This window comes from Leuciscus leuciscus (assembly GCF_965113295.1).
Source record: "Leuciscus leuciscus genome assembly, chromosome: 3".
NCBI lineage: Eukaryota > Metazoa > Chordata > Actinopteri > Cypriniformes > Leuciscidae > Leuciscus > Leuciscus leuciscus.
This window is the reverse complement of record NC_138727.1, coordinates 31,698,549-31,721,603: the sequence shown is the minus strand read 5'-3', so window position 1 is coordinate 31,721,603 and position 23,055 is coordinate 31,698,549. Positions and strand designations below refer to the sequence as shown.

General features: G+C 38.6%; 1 protein-coding gene and 1 long non-coding RNA gene across 3 annotated transcripts in view; one reads left to right on the top strand and one right to left on the bottom strand.

Annotated features, from left to right (window-relative positions):
• Positions 1-1,201: 1,201 nt before the first annotated feature.
• Positions 1,202-9,062, top strand: LOC309494650. Its single transcript, XR_014204424.1, has 2 exons — positions 1,202-5,997; positions 6,077-9,062. It is a non-coding gene; the product is annotated as an uncharacterized lncRNA (long non-coding RNA).
• Positions 8,473-23,055, bottom strand: part of sts (steroid sulfatase (microsomal), isozyme S) — a 46,847-nt gene continuing 32,264 nt past the window's right edge. For both annotated transcript variants that reach the window (XM_082164028.1, XM_082164027.1), the window contains exons 6-10: positions 21,364-21,500; positions 15,690-15,827; positions 15,373-15,532; positions 14,935-15,056; positions 8,473-10,114 (exon numbers count right to left, since the gene is read on the bottom strand). In XM_082164028.1, coding sequence (XP_082020154.1) covers positions 9,741-10,114; positions 14,935-15,056; positions 15,373-15,532; positions 15,690-15,827; positions 21,364-21,500 — 931 coding nt within the window. In that variant the 3' untranslated portion in view covers positions 8,473-9,740. The remainder of the gene's footprint in view (positions 10,115-14,934; positions 15,057-15,372; positions 15,533-15,689; positions 15,828-21,363; positions 21,501-23,055) is intronic.

The following is a 23,055-nucleotide window of genomic DNA, read 5'->3' as shown; positions in this document are numbered from 1 at the left end:
TTTTGTTGGAATCTGTTCTTAATGGCCTTTAAAATCTCAGTCAATCCCAAGACCAACAAGTCACCCTTTTGCCTACACTTGCTGCACATATCAATGCAGCGTTTTTTGTAGGTCCTTGAGGACAACACTGGAGAACAAGCCTTTGAAGTAAAGCCGCAGGAGAGGTCGTTTGAACTCCATGAGTCTCCTCAACTCTCAGAACTATCGGTTTACTTGCACTTGATTCCGCGAGAGCGTTCTGATCATTTTTCTGTCTGTGAGAACGTCTCTCTGGGGAAGGTTTGGGGATTAGCAAAGGCTTGTGGGTATTTATGATGTGGTTGTAGAGAGAAACAGAGCGCTGGCACACACACACACACTACGGCATAAACTGCTCATGTGAGTTATCAAATCATATGAAATAAATATTAAAGTTTTTGCAATTAAAAAGCAATTTTATTGACTTATTGATTTATTGCGCAGTTAGTGTTGTCAAAAGATGATAAGAACTGCTTATGTGAAATTACATCAATTGTAATTGGTCTTCATTAGAAGCAAGAGCAATGTTATAAGCGGAGCACCATTAGCTTGATACAAATTGATTATTCAGTGTATAGCTCCGTGGCAGCATGGGCAATTTACATCAGTCTTTAAATTATGCACATGGTCATATGAGTTGATCTATTATTTATAATAAGACCCCCATATTTTTTTGCCCTCAGTGCTGAGCAGCGTTTTTGAACTACCTGGTAATCAATAGAGTGAATGGTTGTTTAAATGAATGTTAAAGTGAAAGTTATGTTAAATAATATGGCATTTCAATGTACTTTGTCTAAGTGTGTGTGAATTTATTTGTGCAATTAACTCCAGCGGGATGTGTCTTTGAATAGCTGCATTAATAATGTAATTAGAATGCCTTCACATGGACCTGTTACAAAGTGAATCTGACACCTCACAAAGATGCTCTAAGGAGAAACCCCTGACTCAGGGATTTGCATTATTTACTGACAAATCAATGTCAGTTTATGAATGACATTAATGGCAAGTACTGAAAACATTAGAATATTAATATCATTAAAAGAGTTACATTTTTTGACAAGTATAGCAAATTAGCTCTAAAGAAATATTAATAAATCAACCATAACTTGTTATATTTGATTGTTAATTATTTTAACTGATCCAAATATTCATAATGTCAATTAACCTGTTTGTCCCATGAACACTCTGTGTTAATTGTTTATTAATTCTAAGAAATGTACATTTCCGGGGTATGGGAAATGTCTTTCTTACTTTACAGTACTACTAAGAGCAAGTAGTCAAAATCTGCATGATTAGGGACTCTAGTATATATGAGCTTGAAACACGGACAACTTTACGTGTGACATGCACAAGATTTTATTAACTAGACTAAATACTTTACTACTCTAACATACACATACATACATGCATACAGTTTACCAAGGGAAAGAGAGCTGATTCTGAAGCAGAATACAGGAAAGCAAGAGCATTGTTTGAAATTCCGCAGATCAACAGCCTTGAGCAAACCATCAGTTTAGTTCTAACACGCCCTTCTTTAAAAGGGGTAAGGATACTTAATGTATCCAATAACTAAACTAAGTTTGATACTTGCATGTCTTGTCCATTTGAATTAAACTGTCCTGATGCAATTTGTTGAGGCTCCAGTTGATCTTTCCTGATGTTGTCTTGATGAGAGAGAACCAGTGTGAGTCAGAGGATCTTTGGTGAATGGAAAGACAAGGCCACAGTCTGGCACAAGCTTGGGGGTCCTTAAAAAATGTCTAGTTCAGCATCATCTTCACATCAGGATTTCAGCAAGGAACTATGAGAGTAAAAGGCATGATCTTGTGATCAGTGATTTTTAAAGCGTGAAGATGTCACACCCTCTGGAGGGTTGTGAGCCAATAAGAAGTTGTTCTCTTTGAAGGGAATTTCTTAACAACCTTTTGTTCAAGCAGGCCTTTGAACATGTAATCTGATTGGGTGTTTAACAAAATCTTCAAGATTCTTATAATGCTAATGCATCACGAAGTTAGCAAAATGTAATTTAAATTAATAAATGGGGGACGAAGATTGGAGTTTATAGAGACTAAACATGCTACACATGATTTTGGTTAACCATAGTATGCAAGTCTGAAACATTAATCCAAAACAGTTGAATGAATACATAGGCCAAACCACATAATCATTAGATGGGAAAATTAGATACATGTTTATACATTTCTCAAGTGGTTATATATAGAATATATATGATTAAAAGGGTTTATTTCTCCTTCTCAGCAATAATTAAGTGAGAGTCACAACTCTCTGCAAATTCCTTTTGGGGGTCGTAAAAAGTCTTATCAGTCTTAATGTGTCCTGTAACAGGACACCGGGTTCTGCCAGTGTGTTGGCTTCATTTGGGATGTTAGTTTTGGGGGAAGTTTCATAGACCTTTGTTGGGAGAGGGAGTTTGCTGGATTATTCTTTAAATATAAGGAATAATTTGTGTGTGTCTGATTGGTCTAGATGCTACACAAGCCAACAGATAACATAAAACAGACAATAGGAAAGATACTGGACAAAAATATTAAAGTATCACTAAAAATATCAATCAGAATGGTGACCGGACCGACCACCAAGCGAGCGCAAAGTGTTTTTGTCATCTTGCCGTCACCTGCTCTTATGACGAAGAAACACTGAAGTCACTGTTCTGGATCGGGACAAATTACCATAACCCCGTTGACCTCGCAGACACCACTGGACTGAACTGGAAGGAAGCCATCATCCGGTGTCTGTAGAGCGTCCTTCCCCGATCCAGGACACAGCCAGACCCAGAGTCCAAATTACCACCTTCAACCACAGAAGAATCGAGTGATCCCCCCATAGACAGAGAGCTACCGCACGCCGCAACGCATCAGCCAGAGTCCGAGGAGAAGAGGACAGAGCTGACCCTTGCCCCGGAAGTTGAGCTCCATAGTGAGTCTGACCAGGGGTCAGCGACATCAGCGGACGAGGGAGTAGTTAACGTGGAAAATGAGGACAGGCTGAAAGACTTAAACATGGAGGTTTTGACTACCACCCGGTACCTTCATCATCACTGTTTCTAGACAGCACTAAAGACGATATGTTCTTACTGCCACCATCACGCGAAAACTCAGCCAGTCCTCCAACTCCGCCGCTACAGGATGTCTACAGCCCTGTGCCGTCTCCTGCTGTGACGTCGAGCTGCAGGCCGTGCATCCACCAGCAGCGCCTGTGCGAGAGGATCTTGTGGCTCCGCCTCCAGCCTCTGATCTCTTCGCTCCATCTCGGCCTGTCGGCTGCACCAGGTTTCTTCGTCCCATCGGCTCCCCCTTGGTCAACTGTCACTTTACTACCACCATGGACTTATGGGCCATCCACTTACAGGCCGCCCACAGCGCTCTGTCCCTCCACCCCTATGGTTGCAGCGGGTTCCTCCTTTCCTTCGGCGTCGCCTCTGTCCTCCGTCACCTCCTCAGCCCTCGGGTACTCTGGCTCCGCCTCCGGCGATTGTCGCCACAGCATCACCGAGGTCTCCAGGGCCAGCGATGTCGCTATAGTTTCCATTAGCTCTCCGTCTGCGCCCATGGATCCATTTTCCTCGTCTCCTGCGGTCGTCCCCCAGCTGTCGTCAGCCACTACACCATCTTGGCTCCTCCCTCCCTTGGCACTGGTGAGCTCTGGGTCTGTGCCAGCGGACTATCTCCACCTTTACCGCCAGGGGATCGTCGTCATCCATCTGCCACTATCCTTCTGTCTTCACCACAGTCCATCACCATCCAGTCACCATCCCTTCACCCCATCCTCGTCCACCTCCAAAACCCCCTCCATCCCTAATGGAGTAATGTCACGGTTATGTTCAGTTTTAGTTTTCATGGACTTTTAGTTTATATTCTCTCATCACATGTGTTCATTTGTTTGATTTTGCCACCACTCATCTGTTACTATGGACACTCTATCATCACAGCTGTTAGTCTTTTATTTAATCACCATGTGTATTTACAGTAAGTTCACTCAGTGTTTGTCAGGTCACAGGTTGCATTTAGTGTGTGTTGCCCTGCCTGTCTGGTTGCTATTTGTATTATTCTCATTAAACTTCGTATTGGAACTTTATTCTTTGTCTGTTTCCCTGAAACATCCCGTGACAAAATTATTTATCTTTGCACTTCAATTTAAAAAAAAAAAAAATTTACGCCCAATTTCCAACGATCCAATCAATTCCCAAAGGACGGAATCAAGCCCCACCCTACATTTTTTTCTCATTTCAGAAGCCGTTTCACTCGGATATTCGTCACAATAGGGGAAAAAATATATAATTCTTTCTTGATGATCACGTTTTCATAATTGTTGGAAGCCAACAGATTCGGATTCCATGTCTGCTGAGGCTGCACGGTGGCTTATATCAGCTTGAGACGGGTGTCCCCCCTTTATACTTAGCAGCGGTCTGTTATCAAGAAATAACAGACTGCATTCTACATTAGAATTCAACCAAGCCATGTAATAAATGTATTTAATAATCAGATGAAATGCATATTTAAACTGTTTCAGGCCTCCATGTGAACATTGCACAAGGTTTTGTGGCTATTAACTTGTAACAGTGATTTAATTAATCCTAAAATTAAGGATGTGAATATAAATAATTTTACAATTTGACACCCATGCTTTATAGACCGCTCTCAGCATAATCTAAATTAAGGGTAATCACAATTATGTTTACCATATTTACAGCCCTAATTTAAATTGTAATGCATTACTGAATTTTGGAAATATTAGCCTCAACTGACATATATTTTTTTCAACTCGTTTTTCAATAGAATTGGCCCAGACCCCTGCAGTGTTAAGTGAAGGAAGCTCCTCTCATGAGATTGCAACAGACAGCAAGCAACAGAAATGAAGAAGAAAGCAACAGAATGCAGAAGATGAATCCAGAATTGTGAGTGTAATTATATGTTATTCTATGTGCAGTACAACTTTTAATACATGAAAAATGAACATGAAAAATGTAAACCTAACTGGGCAACCACACAATGCCTTTGTTCAGACTTGGAATTTACATGTGTCTTGGGCGATTGATGTGTCTTGCTTGTCATAATTCATGATGAGACATTATCACTATGTCATTGTGTTAATTCAAGATATTAAACTGCAAACAGTTAAAGGGTTAGTTGACCCAAAAGTGTAAAATAGTCATTTCTCACCCTCATGTCATTCCAAACCCGAAAAGACTTTCGTTCATCTTCGAAACTCTTAATGAATATATTTTAAATCTGAGCGATTTCTGTCCCTCCATTGGCAGTCCACGCGACAACCATTTTGACGCTTCAAAAAGTTCATAAAGAGATCATAAAACTAACCCATATGAATTGAGCGGTTTAGTCCAAATTTTCTGAAGAGTCTATAGATTAAGATTGAATTTAGACTTTTATTCACATATAAACATTAATCAACAAACATAAACAGAAGAAAAAGAAAATTTGGACTGATTGGTTCATATGGATTCGTTTTAAGATGTCTTTATGAACTTTTTGAAGGTGGAGGGACAGAAAGCTCTCAGATTTCATCAAAAAGATCTTCATTTGTGTTTCAAAGACGAAAGAAAGTCTTGCCAGTTTGGAACAACATGAGGGTGAGTTAATTACAGAATAACATTTTTTGGGTGAACTAACCCTTTAATAAAAGAATGTGGCCTAGACCTCATCAGAACAGTAGAATCTCAATGCGGGTGCGTTTACACCTGTACTTCGAGTTGTTCACTTGTGCGTCACCCAAGATGAATGTTAGGTGTGAACGGCACAATCATCTGAACAGAATGGTTCCTGAGAGAGATATGGTTGTCATTATGCTATGTAACTGTTTGATGATGTTTTTGTTTTATTTGTTTTGATTTTTGGTTAGAAGACCTCAGCTAAGTTCCAGGAAAGGTGTCTCCCAAGACCTTCAAGGACCTGATTGACTCTGCAGAATCTGCTGTGAAAGATGATGAAACTGATGATTCAGGTTAGACTATAGTTCAGAATAAGATTATCTATACACATTCATGCATTTTTTGCTGAAGTTGTCACATCTGTTATTTTAGAATGGGGCAGCGATCTTGCATCAATTCGTCTCCTCCTTGATTTGATTCCACCATCACCACAAGGCTGCAAGAGACATGCTGAACAACACCTTGTCGTCTTCAAAAAGGTAAATTTGGACATTTCTGTCACACTACCTATTGTCTGCCTCAAAATATTGCCATTTGAGTTGATTGTATTGTGGAAAACTATTATAAAGACGGCCAATTGGAGAGCTGACTTTGAGTGTCATTTTTGTCTTTGGCAGGGACCCGCATACAAGAACACCTTGACTGCATTGAAGAGACCACACAGCACACCTGCTCGCTGATGGGACAAAGAGGAATTAGATTCATGGATGCTACACAATTGTCACCAAGTAGTTTTCTGCAATCTTGATCAAATCTACCCGTCATATTTGTTCATGTCTAGGCAAATTTTATGATTTTATTGATTTTATTATTTATTTATTTTTCTGTGCAACTCCTCATGAATGTGATAATTTGACCTTTACACATCTGGCATATGTTTTAAAGGAGCCACTTTGCCCATTTGTTAAATAAACTTTGGATTTATACATCTGTCTGAAGACTCTTGATTTTATGTCTGATCTTGTACATTAACACTATATAATAGTGTAAATAGTTTTTTGCACTGAACAGAATACTTTATAAATAACACTTATATATAGTGTAATCCACTATATAAAGTATACAAGCCACACCGAGGTTTCAAATGTGGCTGTTTCAAGATGTACATTTTATTCTGCACTACTGTGAATGTCAAACCAAGTCTGGTATTACATCTGTCACCTTGCTGTAACCATAGTTTTACCTGTTTTTCCTCATCCATATTCTTCTAATGTCTGCATATCAGTGGTCCCACGTCACAACAACATACCTAGAATCAGCGGTAGGGTTCTGCGGTGCCAGGTGCAGTGAATAAGGCGACTCTTTATAGTCCACATGGGATAATTTGCCTTGTCAGGAAGCGTCACATTAATGATAATTTTGGGCTAAATTGCCAGAGGCTGAAAGTGGTTACAGGACAAACACATAAAAACATAGGAGCCCCGCCAAAACCTGACTAAAATTAACAGCAGTTAATGTCAAAATAGAGGACAGAGCTGATTATATCTGCTTCAGTGCTCAGATGAACAGTGAATCTGGCTGTGTGAGTCATAAACATTGCAGTCTTTAGCTGAAACACAACAGTAAGGAATAAGAGGCCACTGAAGTTCAACTAATTGCATTTCATATAAATTTAAACGATAACATTTATATATTTAAAAACATTACATTTAGTTACAATAATACATTTACATTAATTAGGCTAGTAGTTCGTATAAAAATTTAAATTGTGATATTTCACTGTTATCTAAACATTTTAACATCTCTAAATGTGTGCAGTGCAAATGAAAGATAAAATATGATAGAGCAAAAGAATGAACAGTGAAAGTAACAGAAGCTCATACAATATATTATGAGGATTAAGTAAGCATGAAATTAACTGAAGGATATATTAAGCCAACTAATAAGATTAATATTATTTTGGTTTCTCTACCCAATACATTTAAAAATGACAAATGCAGTCAAAAAACAGGTATTGGTACTCGGCAAGTACCAAAAATAAAAGTACTGGTATCGGACTCATTCTGGAAAAAGGGGTCTCAGTGCATCCCTATATGAGTGCAGCTTTTAAAGATATTTATGTTTCAATTTCCAAAAAGTTATTACAAATAAAGTTTATATAGGTTTTAGAAACCTATCCTTAAGCAGAGCATATGTTCTCTGCTTGTGCCTTTGATCATTTAAGCCAAGCAGGCCTTCCATAATGCAATTGATTGATCTCTCCTCTTTGCAAAAGCACCCGGAAAATCAGAATGATTGAACTTGTCTATTTTGACATAGACCTAGATCTTTTTCGGTTTGAGGAGACCCATGCTTCAATTGCTTTTAAGGCTCCCCTGGGTACCGCCATCTGCTCTTTTAGCTTTATCTTTAAAGTCAGTCTAAGTCAGTATCTGTTCACATAAAAGTGATTCAGTTTAGTAGATATGCTGTAAGAAGTGGTCAAAAATGTTTTCAATTGTATTCAGAAAGATGCTAGTAAGAGTTATTTGATCATGTCAAGTAACACCCACTTGAAATTATTTTAAGAACTTGCACTATTTATTCAGGACTGTGGATAATCATGGAATCTTGAGGAAATTATGCATGATACTGTATCAAATGGTAAACATTAGTTAATGATCAAAAGCTCATAGAGCTGACACTCTCAAATATGAAATTTACCTAATTTAAATGACTATCAATATCTGATTAGCAAATGTGTTACATATTCCAGAAACAGTGATAAATACATCAAGCCATGAAGTACAGCATAATTTCAATAAATATCACATCTGGCTCTTAAAAAATTAGGCAAAACATATTTTTATTTCCTGATACAGACCATTTTTAAATGTGATGAGATTAGTGTAATGAACATGATGTTAAGAGCGTGGAGAGCCTCTAGAGGCTGGAAAACCATCCAGCGCAGCCTGATTAGTCACAAAAATAAGCAAAACATATTGGATACCAAAAATACTACAAAAACCCTCAGAACACCAAAGCCTGTAAGAGGCATTATGGGTATTGAGTTGTTACCGGTTGCAGGCTAGATCAAAGCTTACGAGCATAAAGGTAGTAATTACAGCTTCACAAAATCCCTGAACTTACGCTGTTGAATCAGGATGATGCATCTCCAAACTAGGAGGAATACAGAACTCAGAACAGAGAATCTGGCTGCAGTTACAAACAATCTAGCCACAAATTACCTTAGATCTTAGATCTTGTGATACAAATTTGGCTGCGCAAAAAAATGTGTGCAGTATTGTTTTCCCTTCTTTTTCGTTTTTCGCTTAGGGGTTAAAAAGATGTCCGAAATACCTTGCTGTGAGAGCGTTTAGATATGTTAAAATGTGCTGTGCTCTTACCTCTCGATAGCAAAATAAACACACAACAAAAATGACAGCGGTGAGAAAACAGCACTTAAGGAAGCGTTCATAGCGAAGTGGTTATGTTTGCACCAGGTCTACAATTCGACACTCCAATCAAGTCACTTTGCTTTAAAGCAAGCAGCTTTACAGTATTAAAAAAACAGTGTCAGTGTTGCTTATAACTAGTAGTACAACTTCAATTTCTACTATAAAACAGTTTTTCAAAGTGTTGTGTTCATACTCAAGTCTGACCTTGATGGACAGAACAGAAGAAATGAACCAGAGAAGATTTCCATGTCAAAGAAGGTGGAACCTCAGCACACATTATTACGAAATCGCCACAGACCAATGGTAGTTTGAAGGTATTTACTAGCCAGAGCAAACTTTTCTGTAGTGTTCTCTTTGGCAAACTGTTTCGAACTCCCAAAAACAAATTTCATTTTGACATGATTTTGTTGCACATTTAACCCATTAAGGTGTGATCACATTAACCAAATTTCAGTGACATTTTAATTTTGTCACTAATGTCAATAGTGAACCAATATCTGTTTTGTGTCAAACCCAAAGTCACATGGGTTTGGGAAACATAAAGGTGAGTAAATTATGGCAATTTTTCCTTTTAGAGTGAACTATCGCTTTAAGTATTACATGCCCTCCTTGTGCATTAAAGCCACATTATTTTGTGTATCGGACTATTTTTCTTAAAGCTAATGTCGTAGCTTCTCTATCTGATGATCTCGTTCACATTTGCAAAGCTGACTGAGAGAAGAGCAGCAGGGCTGGAGCCAAGGCTTCCATACTATTTGCAGAGGGGAAAGCTGTAATGGGACGGGCTTTAGACTCTGTGTATGACGGCTTACTGCTGCCCTTATGACCTTTAGAACTGAGAAGAACTGGGGCTCAGTGTCTGGACTCAGGGGGGTGCTTTCTGACGGGTCTCTTGACAGGTCATAAAGCAGTGGAGGGTCATGGAACGTGATAAATGGCTTGATGCAGAAGCAGATATGAGTGTGGAAGCACGCAGAGCTGTTCTGTGGGTAGAAGTCAGGTGTAAAGAAAAAGGCCTTCCAGATTGCACTACCTGGAAACACAGGAAATCTTGTTTTCAAATGCGAAGAATCATCATCTCCTTTATCAATCCATTTCTCAATGTAAGGTAAAATATTATTATTTTTTACACAGATTATGATCATAGAAAAGTCATGTGAAAAAGAACGGACACCCTTTAGAATTTTATGGTTTTAATCAGAACATGTGCTAAAAATCATCTGGTCGTTAGCAGGTCTTAAAATTAGGTAAATACAACCTCAGATGAACAACAACAACAACTGACATATTACACTGTGTCATTATTTATTGAACAAAAATAAAGCCAAAATGGAAAAGCTATGTGTGACAGATTAAGTACACCCTATGATTTAATTGCTTGTAGGGTCACTTTTAGCAGCAGTGAGTTGAAGGAATCTTTTTCTGTATGACAGTATCACTCTCTCGCATCATTCTTGAGGAATTTTGTCCTGCTCTTCTTTAAAAAAAAGTGACATGTGAAGGTCAAGTATGGTAACCCATACTCAGAATTTGTTCTCTGCATGTAACCCATAAAAGTTAGTGCACACATAAGGAGTAGTGAGCAGTGAACACACACACACAAACACAGACCAGGTGGGCAGCCATTTTGCTGTGGTGCCCATGGAGCGATTGGGAGTCAGGTGCCTTGCTCAAGGGCACCTCAGTCACTCCCTGCCGGTATTGAGAATCGAACCCACAACCTTCGGGATACCAGTCTGACTCTTTAACCATTAAGCCACGATTTGGTCCCGCATCAACATTTCAGTCAGGTTGAGGTCTGGAATTTCACTGGGTCATTGCAACAACTTGATTATTTTCTTTTTCAGCCATTCTGTTGTATATTTGCTGGTGTGCTTGGGATCATTGTCCTGTTGCATGACCCAATATCAGCCAAGCTTTAGCTGTCGGACAGATGGTCTCACATTTGACTCTAGAATACTTTGGTATACAGAGGAGTTCATGGTTCACTCAATGACTGCAAGGTGCCCAGGTACTGTGGCTGCAAAACAAGCCAAAAATCATTCACCAGCATGATGGACAGTTGGTATGAGGTGTTTGTGCTGATATGCTGTGTTTAGTTTTTCGCCTAACTTGGTGCTGTGCATTATGGCCAAACATCTCCACTTTGGTCTCATCTGTTCAAAGGACATTGTTCCAGAAGTCTTGTGGTTTGTTCAGGAGCAACTTTGCAAACCTAAGCCGTGATGCCATGTTCTTTTTAGAGAGAAGAAGCTTTCTCCTGGCAACCCTTCCACTTCTTCTAATTGTACTGCCATAACTGAGGCCTGTAGAGTCTGCGGTGTAGATCTTGGGTGTTTCGCGATTTCTCTGAGCATTGCACGGTCTGAAATTTGCTGGTATGTCCACTCCTGGGAATATTGGCAACTGTCTTGAATGTTTTCCACGTGTGAATAATCTTCCTTACTGTTGAATAATGGACTTCAATTGTTTGTAAATGTCAGTATAACCCTTCTCAGATTGACGGCAGCAACAATTGCTTCCCTAAGATCATTGCTGGTGTCCTCCTTGGCATTGTGTTAACACACACCTGAATGCTCCAGACCAGCAAACTGCCAAAACTGCTGCTTTTATAGAGATGATCACACTTGCTGATGATCAATTAATCCTTAGCAGCGTCTGATTTCTACTAACCCTCTTAATTCCTATGAAGCAATAAGGGTGAAGTTAGTAGCTTTTCCATTTTGGCCTAGTTTTTGTTAAATAAATAATGACACGGTGTAATATGTAATGTGTTGTTGTTCATCTGAGGTTGTAATTTTGTAATTTGTCATTTTAAGACCTGCCAAGGACCATGATTTTTAATTATGTCCTGATACATAAAACCATATAATTCAATAGGGTGTCCTTTCTTTTTCACATGACTGTGTGTGTGTATATATATATAAATAATCAAGAGTATAGCATTGACAACTAACAAATATGAACAAAAATTTTAAATAGCTGAGAATGGCTTTGTGCTATGCATGTAGAACCTTTCAACCCCTTTACAATGCGAGTAAATCACTCGAAAATGCAACCAAATTTCACACAAGGCAACTAAAAATTTCTTTAATTAGTCGACAGCTAGTAAATTGTACAATTACAGTCCCCTGTAATTGAGTTAAAGGCAAAAAATTAAACGTTTAGCGCAAATATAATTTCATTGCCTACTGAGCTTTACACACCATCGCTTGGCTGAGAGCGCCCTCTGTCGCTTTCTCTCACACACACTCACTGTGAGAGAAAGAGAGAGAGCACATGCAAAGCTCATTTCTAAGCCTTGCCAATTTAAACTTCAAAGCACAAGACGACACGAAAAATAAGTTTGTGAAGTTGTATGTGCACAAACTGCACAACTGAAGCACGTGCCCAGAAAGCAGCGTCTGACAGGACGTGAATCTTGTGTTTTAACGGACAATTTCACACAAAATTATGACAAAATGTCTGTCTTGGCGAGTATCCTAGTAAACACAGTCAGTTATGTCTTAAGTGAATGTAAACAGTTGAGAAAGAAAATGCATGTGTACAGTATCAGTTTATTGGATCCATACAATTTTTATTAAAGTGACAGCAGCCTAATATTCCTGCTGCTGTCTGTTTGTAATGTTAATCAAACAACCGACTCACTGCAAAAATCACTCATTGACTAAATAACTTGTGTACCTTTAATAAGGATTCATCTACATTTAATTTATACACTGATGTCTATGCAGTGTTATTTTAAATTTGATTAGGCTACTTTATCCAATATCTGTACCTAATCTAATCTGTATCTGTTAGATCTACCTGTGAAACCTGAAAAGCACTGTTTATTTAATTTGCATCTTAGTTGTATTTCTTTATTTGTGCTATTGCTTGTAGTTCGATTATTTGTTCTTATTTTATTACAGACTGTTTCCTTGACTTTAATAGTGTTTGAAATGTATATTTTATATTACATTTATGTAGTTTTTTGGGGGGGGGGATTCTTGCATTCCATGTAAAAAGTCTGGCAATTAGCAAATAGCGACTCAAGCTTCAAGGGATAGTTCACTTTGAAATAAAATTTTGGTATGTTTTAGCTTACCTCAAGGGCATCCAAGATGTAGGTGTCTTTTTTTCCGCAGTAGTTTCAATTTTGATATTTTTAGGTCAAACCGTTCTTGTCTGTCAGTCATATAATGCAGGTCGATGGTCACTGTCTCAAAGAGCATGCACAGAGTCCAAATTAAAACAATTCCCCATCGTCCAAATTAAACAATTCCCCATCGTAAGTACACATTGATGGCCTAAGACACGAAACGAGCGGTTTGTGTGAGAAAACGAACAGTATTTATATCGTTTTTACCTCTTGAACACAGCTGCGTCCAAATGATCTGAGAGCGCGGGCGGGTATAGATATACACTAGATGTCGCATTGGCTACTGCGAAACCGTAGCCAATGCGACATGTAGTGTATATATTAGGGCTGGGGGAATTAACGCGTTAATCTTTGCGATTAATTTGAAATGTTTAACGCGTAAAAAAAAAATAACGCAATTGACGCAGCACTTTTTTTTTTTGCCTCGTTTTAATGATTTCCTGTTGCGTCTGCTATTAAAAAGGCCGAAATATGCCGTCCCGCCCCTCCATGTTCGGCGGTCAGGTTTCATTCTCGGGCAGCTTTCATGAGCGGGTCTTTTCCGCTCGGTATGTGCGTCGCGCTCTGTGCTCCGCGCGCACGCGCGCGTGAGTGTGTGTGTGTCGGTCGGTCGGACGGCGCGCTCTGTGCTCCGCGCGCGTGCGTGTGTGTGTGTGTGTGTCGGCTCGCTCTGTCGTTAATGGCCCAGCAGCGGCGAGCTCTCCGTTCCATGTGTGTGTGTGTGTGTGTGTGTGTGTCGGCGGCTCTGTCGTTAACGGCCCAAAGGCTTCAATCATGTACTAAGCACTGGAAAAGTAAAGTCCACTCAAGTAACGTGAAATTTCTCTGTTGACTTCTGTTTGCTGAGCTGGTATAGCCATGCTGGGCAACAATGGTAAAATGACCTGCTCTGATCACATGCTCTGGTAATAATAGCTTTGTAGGACTATATTTTGTTTTAATAATTAATAAAATAATAATAATAATCTGTTAAATTGATTATGTTGATTGATTATTGAAAAAGAATAATATATTGATATATTGATGTTTAATATTTTAATATAGGGCTATTTTCTGTTCCCTTTTTTTCCTGTGTTGTTTAATTAGGTGATTCTAAGTTTAAATATTGATGATTACAAGCTTGGGGGAAGCGCAATTAATTGCAATTAATTACAGAAATTGTGCAATTAATTAGTTAATTTTTTTTAATCGATTCCCAGCCCTAGTATATATTTATACCCGCCCGCGGGTATAGATATCTTTGAGACAGTGGGTATAGATATCTTTGAGACTCTTTGAGACAGTGACCATCGACCTGCATTATATGACTGACAGACAAGAACGGTTTGACCTAAAAATATCAAAATTGAAACTACTGCGGAAAAAAAGACACCTACATCTTGGATGCCCTTGAGGTAAGCTAAAACATACCAAAATTTAATTTCAAAGTGAACTATCCCTTTCAGTGTGTCCGTAGGGGGTTGCCTTTGACAGGGACATCAGTTTTCAGTTATCTATCTATCTATCTATCTATCTATCTATCTATCTATCTATCTATCTATCTATCTATCTATCTATCTATCTATCTATCTTGAATCACTTGAAGAGCAACTCAGCAAAAGGTGTACTTTACAACTAACAGACTAAAAGTAATTAGTTAGATGATCAAAATAGTTATTAGTTGCTTCATGAGAGTGTAGAAAGGTAGGTGCATTGAAATTCTTTGGACTCACTGTTAGGATGATGCCATCGGACAGCATTCAGTTCGGCATTGCAGTAATGAAACATAAATTCATGTTCAGAATGCTCCACTTGCCCTTGCAGCAGAGGCATGAGATCATGACCATCAATGACTCTGAAATGGAAACAAGTTGTAATGCATTGCAACTACTAGCCTATTTAGTGAGTCTTTTTAGCAGTTTGGGTGGCCAAAACACAAAACATCATTATTCTATACTAATTAGCTAATTTGGGCATATGTTCATCTTATTAAGTGACTGAAAATACAATCTAATCAATTGATTTCTGTATATCCAAATATTTCAATGTATCTCCTGATTATTAGCATCTATTATATTATCTGTATCTTGCATCTATTATATCTGTATCTTGTATCTGTTGTCTCAGTAACCAAATTCTTGACTGACAGATCTTGTTGCTAGGCTACAGACCTGTCACTAGGTATGGAAGCACCAGCTAAATTCAGCACCGTGGGGAAAATATCCATGTTGCTAGTGGGCTCATCAATGACCTTCCCAGCAGGCAAGACACCTGGCCAACGAAGAATCCCCGGTATCCGAATCCCACCTTCCCAATTGGTAGACTTGCCAGCTGCTCCAGTTAGGGTATGGAGAAACAGAGGGAGTGAAATCGCAGTTACTGTTCAACTTTTAAACTGAAAATAATGCTGAAATGTGATGTTTTGTTCACAAGGGTTGATAAACTGGCCCTCAGGACTATTCTATGGGCAAACCCTCGGACAGAATACCTTTGTATATGCTGCTATAACCCCCGTGCATCTCTCCGTGAATGGAAATCTCTTCCAGGTGAGGCCCCTGATCTGAAGTCAGGTAAACCAGAGTGTTTTGCTTCAAGTTTAAGCGCTCCAGAGTCTGCATGATTTGACCTAAGAACAGCAACAGCGTAGTGAGAAGTCAGACCGACAATAAGATCAATATTAAAATACTAAAATCAACCTGGTGCAACATTTAGCTTATCTACTTATCTTAACTACTTAAAAAGCTAAATATTCCAGTGCAATGCAGTACTGAATTGATTTCTCAAACATTGTCACTTGGGGTTTGTTTAAACCCATAACACTAAAGTATAAACTTCAAATCATTTACATGTAGCACACACTTTTATTTAACCAATTTATAATTGAGACCACAGTTTAAAAATTGTTTGTGTGTTTTGGGGTTTATAGTAAGTGCTCTGATTACACTTTATGTGATTTAAGTTTAAGTGATGCCCGAAGAGGAGTATCTTCAGCTGTGTCTTGAAGGTTGTGACTGTATTAGCAGATCTAGTGGATGATGAAAGTGTTTTCTACCAGTTCAGTTCAAACCACTTAACATGCACTACAGACTCTATTCAAACTTTGTTTTGTCGATGTATATACTGCTACTATAATATAAATGTAAGAATACATTCCTAATATCCTTCATTAATAACTGGCGTCCTTGTAAAATCTGCATACTGAGTTGCGACTTGTCTTTTTTCCATGCATTTGAGGTATTTAAAGGGATAGTTCCCCCTTCCCATTCATGTGAGAGTGCAAAACTAAGGGGAAGGGGTAAGACAGAGAATTGGGATTGGACCTTACTCTTTATGAATTTATTTCTTCTGCAAAATATATTTTGTAGAATGTTGGTAAGCAAAAACTTTTGGTTACCATTGACTTCCATTATATGGATGAAAAACCAGTGAGAAATTTTTCAAAATATCTTAGAAATTCATTCAGGTTTGGAATAGGGTAAGGGTGAGTAAATTATAACAGAATTGTCACGTTTGGGTGATCTATCCCTTTAACCCTCTATAGCCACCATTACACTGCAAAATTTACTAAAGTTCTGATACACAACTTCATTAACACAGAACCAAAGCTTGCAAAGTTTGTTCTTGAAATTTAAACATAAAACATTAACACTTATTTTGTTGCCTTCAGGAAATGCAAATCTAGTTTTTTTTTTTTTCTACCAGTCAAATGTTTTGAGACAACTGACTGAATGTAGGTTATGATCTCAAAAACCATTAGATATTAAAGCTCATGCTTTAATACTTCAATAATAGACAAAAATAAATTGTGTCTAGACATAAATTCCCTAAAAAATCTTGTTAACTCAAAGACTTAAAAAAAAACCCAATCCAATTATTTGGTTACCACCTTGCTGGTGTCTAGGGTGAGGTGGTTAAGATCAAGCGCACGGCAAAGGAAATTCATTAGGAGACTTTAATTTAGAAATTAGACCATGAAACATAACCACACATCAAGAATAACTTAAAGTAAAATACAAGACAAGTGCTGCGTTCCAGTCCAAAATTGTCATACCCTTCACTCGCTAACTTCCCTCCGTCTCGTTCACTCAGATGTACGTCATTGCTTACGTTGCACGAGTACCCACTACTGGTGGAAACTGCAATGGGCTGAATTGGAACATCCTAAGCCCTTGATCACTTGGAATCAGCTATGGAGTTGATTTATTATTTTAAAAAAAATGTCCTTTAAGAATTTGTTTAATGCAGCATCCAAATGTTTATAGGTGTGTTTGGGTTGTTTAAATAAAAAAAAAAATTATAATGAATATATCATAGAGTTGTCTGTTGTGGTGTTGATTAGACGAGATATGTGGTGACGTCACAATCGTACTGCATTGTGGGACATATTAGGTGCATGAAGTGTACATTTGAAGTAGACTCGCTCCCTCTGTCAAAATCAAGGGAACGAGGGTCTGTCCATATAAACTTTCCTCCTTCACTTCACAAAGTAGAACACACTTCAAAATGGCGGCAGGGATTTCCCCCAAGGAGAAGTGCTTAGGGAAGTTCGCAAGTGCGTGTCTAAAAGTGGACTGGAACGCAGCCCTAGAACAGGGAGAAACAGAGGGCTTAAATACACAGAGAACAGATCAGGGAAACGAGACACAGCTGGGGCAAATTAACTCAATGACAGTAACCATAGTAACTAACAAGATACAGCTGAACCAAATTAACTAATGAAGGAGTGGCTAGAAACTGAATAATGAACAGAGGAAGAGCATGCAAGTGAGGATGGCGGGAAATGTAGTAACCGTGACAGCTGGTATCAATTAATTCATTCTGCTTATTCTCCTGAATTCTCAAGTATGACTAAGATAACTGTCCTTCGCTTTAAAATTATCGCTCTTGCACAACAGTGATGAGAGTAACCATTCTGTGCTACAAACAACGGCCTTATGCCGAGTTCAGACTGCATGATTTTAGCCCCGATTTTGGCTCGCCGACAGGTTTTGAGAAATCGCCAACAAATGCCCGAAATTCACAGGCAAATCGGTGCTCGTTCACGCGAGTGACAACCACGCAGTGCGAAAGAGCAAAGACGTGATCTGAGAGAATCGCCGACGCCCGTGAGATATTTGGCATGCTAAATATCTGGACCTGTTGGCGATTCAAAATCCTGCTGTGTGAAAAGTGTTCTGACTGAAAACTACATCGGCGATGATCGACAGCCAATGAGAGAGCAAGATACAGAGCAGCGGGGAGTTTGGGGAGGAGTTATAGGCCACAATATCAGTATTTTAATAGATATATTTACAATTATATAAAACAGAAACAAAGCACAAACATTTGCTTGACCAGCAGCAACAGCAGCACATTGAAAAATTATTTATTTACCCCCAACTCTCTTTGCATATCACACAGTCCTTGGTCCCCTTGTCTTCCCAGCCATTTCCTCATGCATAATATGTTTTTCTTTTTCTCCTTTTCGCTGCAAATCAATGCACAGACAATTTGGATCGCAAGCTTCTTGCAGGCTATCATTTTTAATAACAATTTCAGTCTCGCGCGAGAACTGCGGTCTACGCACGCGGGATTTTGCGCTATTCCCTTATCACTTCTCGCGTGTGTTTGGTAGTGAAACGTAGTTTGTGGACCAGACAGAAGTTGTCGGCGATTCTTCCTCCTGAAAGTCATGAAGTGTGAAACCTCCTGTTGCCGATGCATCGTGCAGTGTGAACACACCAGCAACTGAATGTTACCCCAGATAGTCACGCAGTGTGAAAAGAATAGTGACCCGACTACTTTGAAAATCGTGCAGTCTGAACTCGGCTTTACTGAATTTATATGGTAACTATACTCATTTGTCAAAAAAACAAACAAACAAAAAACTCCATAGACATTTTTAGAACCCATTCATTGTGTCCTTTTAAGGGACACTCTCATTGGTTTGTGATAAATTCTTTCTCGGCTCAGCTACCTCAGAAGATATATTTAGCAAATCTGATAAATCTGATTAATTAAAGGCAAGAAAAAGCATAAAAATGTAGTTCAGTTCGAGATAATAGCTTATTACCAAGACTTGCATTGTAAGGCCAAATGTATGTTGACTTCCAAACACCACACCTATATGTGTTTGTTGATCATTTCATTTCAAACTTATTTTCCAAAGCAGGGGTGTCAAACTCAGTTCCTGGAGGGGCACTGTCTTGCACAGTTTAGCTCCAACCCTAATTAAACACACCTGAACCAGCTAATTAAGGTCTTTGGGATTATACTAGAAGCTTCCAGTCAGGTGTTCTGGAGCTGGTTGGAGCTACGCTAAAAACTAAAATAATTTACTGTGTTTGAAATCGCCCCCTATACCCTCATTCACTTTTTCCTACATTACTCCACTTGAAAGAGTGAATGAAAAGGAGTGAGTGAATTCATGCTGAGTTTGCATAGTTTGTGCTTGCTGTTTAATAATAATAATTTGAAACGTAGAAAACTGGCAGTTCCAGTAGTAATGAAAAGATTTATCTTGAACTCTGCCATGGAAACTAGCATAGACATTAATTCATTAATTAGTAACAAATAAAAAAAAGGAATTTATGCCTGTGTATATTACGTTGGACCAGCGCGGTTTGGAAAATGGATGGATGATTCAGCTGCGGCGCAATCTCCATCTCGGGAATTCATTCAGTGTGCGACTCTCATAGTGCATTATGGGTATTCTCTAGCCGTTGAGCGTACATCGGTTGCACACTCGTTGTTGCCGTGCATTTTGGGATTGAATGAGTGCACTCAATAACGTCCACTATGGTTTTGGACACCACTACAAATGGCTGTCCCCTCAAATAGTGCCCTATTTAAGGGTATGGGGGCGATTTCGGACACATCCCTAGACACAGGCACATGTGTCTAAAGGCACATGTGTCGAGGGCTGTGAGAGATACTCCACCCAGAAAATGAAAATTCTCTCATTATTTACTCACCCTCATTCCATCCCATGTGTAAATGTCTTTCTTTCCTCTGAAGAACACAAACGAAGATTTTGAGAAAAATAATCCATCTCTATGAATCCATATTATGCAAGTTGTGCTTCAAACGACAAAAATAAAAACTTAATTTGATGAATCAATGTCTTCTAAAGCCAAATGATAGGTGTGTGTGTAAGAAAATACTAACTTTTAACGATAAACCATAATTTCCGGTCAACTGTCATACACAGCTGTCATGACAGTGCCGTGAAGCATTACGTCAGCATTTTGTGAAATATGATGAAAGCGCATTCTAAAAAAACGCAAAAGTGACGCAAAACCACAGAGGATTGTCACGTCTCACGTAAGTTTACCAACATACTGATTATGTCAAGTGTGAATTTGTATGAACCCAAGTATGACACCTGGCCGGAAGCAATACTTTATATTTAAAATAAATGTTTCTTACACACACCTTAAGTTTTGCTTCAGTAGACATTGATTCATCAACTGGGGTAGTAAAGATTCCCCGTTTAATTTACATACATTTGCATTATATTGACTCACAGAGATGGATTACCCATATATATATCTGGGTCAGCATGAGGGAAAATGATATGTAAAAGTTGAGAGAAATTTTAATTTTGTGTGGAGAATCCCTTTTATATGGAGTTGCCCCCATTTAACAGATTCCTTACAGGAATGACATTTCTGTCATTATTTATTTTACTCTACCTCGTCATTTATGTATGACTTCCTTCTGTGGAACATAAAAGAAGAAATATCTTTTTTCGTTTTCAAGTAAGTGGTCAGCTAAACTGTTTGGTTACTGTAACAACATTCTTCAAAATATCATACAACCAAATAGTAATTCAGGTTTGAAACAACATTAGGGTGAGTAAATGATGACAGTTAATTTTTGGGTGAACTATCCCTTTAATTTTACATCATGTTAGGGATGTTAAAGGGATAGTTCATCCAGGTTTGGAATGGAATGAGGGTGAGTAAATGCTGACAGAATTTTCATTATTAGGTGACCTATCCCTTTTAAGATAACAGTCTGACGGAACTATTGAGAGGGTCTTGTATAGGCTATGGGGTGCACAAATTCAAGCATGGTAATCAAGGAGGTGTCCACATACTTTTGCTGAACTTGCTTTTAAACTTATCAGTTTATCTTTAGAATATTTTTGTGACAAGGCAAAGTCAAAAGTCATTCAGTACCTACACTCCAGTCTATCTCCATGACAGCGTCACCATAGAGGCCATGCTGGCTCTTCCCCCTGAAGAGAGGAGAGGCAAAAAGTCCAGTGTGGACTTGAATGAATGAGAAGAAGAGCAAGAAAGGACTCTGTGAATTCCTGTGGGGAAAACAAACAAACAAACAAACAAACAAACAGAAAACCCTTAATGTTACATCTTGCATTACCATTGGACAAACACAAAGCACATAAGTTCAGGGTTGTATTATCCCATCAGATCAGGGATCAGAGCCTGGCTGAAAGGGATTTGCTTCCATGTGAGGTTTCATAAGGCTTTGTTGATGACATGTCTTACAATAGTGCAAGGAGAGAATTTAAACTTGAACATTACTATAAGAATCTATTATTGGTTTTACAGATAAAAAACACAATTTCCCAATAAACCGATTCTCTGATACAGCTAAGAATTAAGGCAGAGAGATACTGTATTTTAATAAAAAACAAAAAAAAAAAAAAATCTGTCATTATTTACTCACCCACATGTCATTTTAAGCCCTCATGACTGACTTTCTTCTATGAAGCGCAAAATTACACATTTTGAACAATTGTACTGATCATTCTATTTCACAAAATAAATTGGAACTGATGTGTTTAAACTTCAAAGGACACAAAAGGACCATTATAGTATCATAAACGTGGTCCATATGATTTTCAGATCTTCTGAAGCCAAACTGTGGTCATTATTCACTGACAATTATACGTTTATGGTGTTTTCGTGTCTTTTTAGAATCTTGAAAGCCTCAAGGCTGGAATAGAGACTTTGCAGATTTGGGGCAGTCAGAATTAACAGATTTCAGGGGACCCCATGCCAGGGGTTCAGACAGGAACATTTGTTAATAATAACATTGATAAAGATTATCTAGATATTGGTTGATAGTGTTTTGATTCTTTATTACTCCTATTTTTTAGCACTTTAATGTTCAAGGTTATTTTATACCATGATATATGTTATAACCAAATTATTAATATAATTGTTATTATTTCTATTTATAGTAATAATAATAATATTTTTTTATTAGCATTAATTAACATTTTATTAACATATTTTTTTCGCCTATCGTGCGTCTACTTTACACCCCTACCACTAAAAAAATAAATAAAAAACATAAAATAAAATAAACGGATTATATCCAAGACTTCAGTCATAAATTAGTATTAATATTGATAGCATCACTGGTAGCTTCGTTGCTAACTCACTGTCCATCTGTTAAAATGGCGAATATATCAGATGTAAGTAGTCTATCGTTTGGTGCAGGTGAGGACACATTTGAGCTGCACGCACTGCAGTCTGAGCTGGAAGCTGTTGAGAAACAGATCCACAACCTTTTATTGAGACAGGCCGAGCTGAGAGACCGGTGTTTGGCTCTTGAAACATCACGCGCCGATGCACACAAATCAGTGTTTAACGTTACTAACCCGCTGACTCCAACCGCGTCTACTCCGTGCGTTCCTCAGCATCGGTCGCAATCAGCCATGGTCTCGTTCACTCCGGCTCCAACACGCCACCACGAAGCCTGGGTGGTTCCGCAGCGGAAGACGCGAGTCAGGTTTAGACCAAGACTTTCTCCTACCCTCCCGGTTTTCGAGTTATCCACACAAAACCGCTTCTCCCCTCTACGCGAAACAGAACGCGATGCTGTGATCATCGGCGATT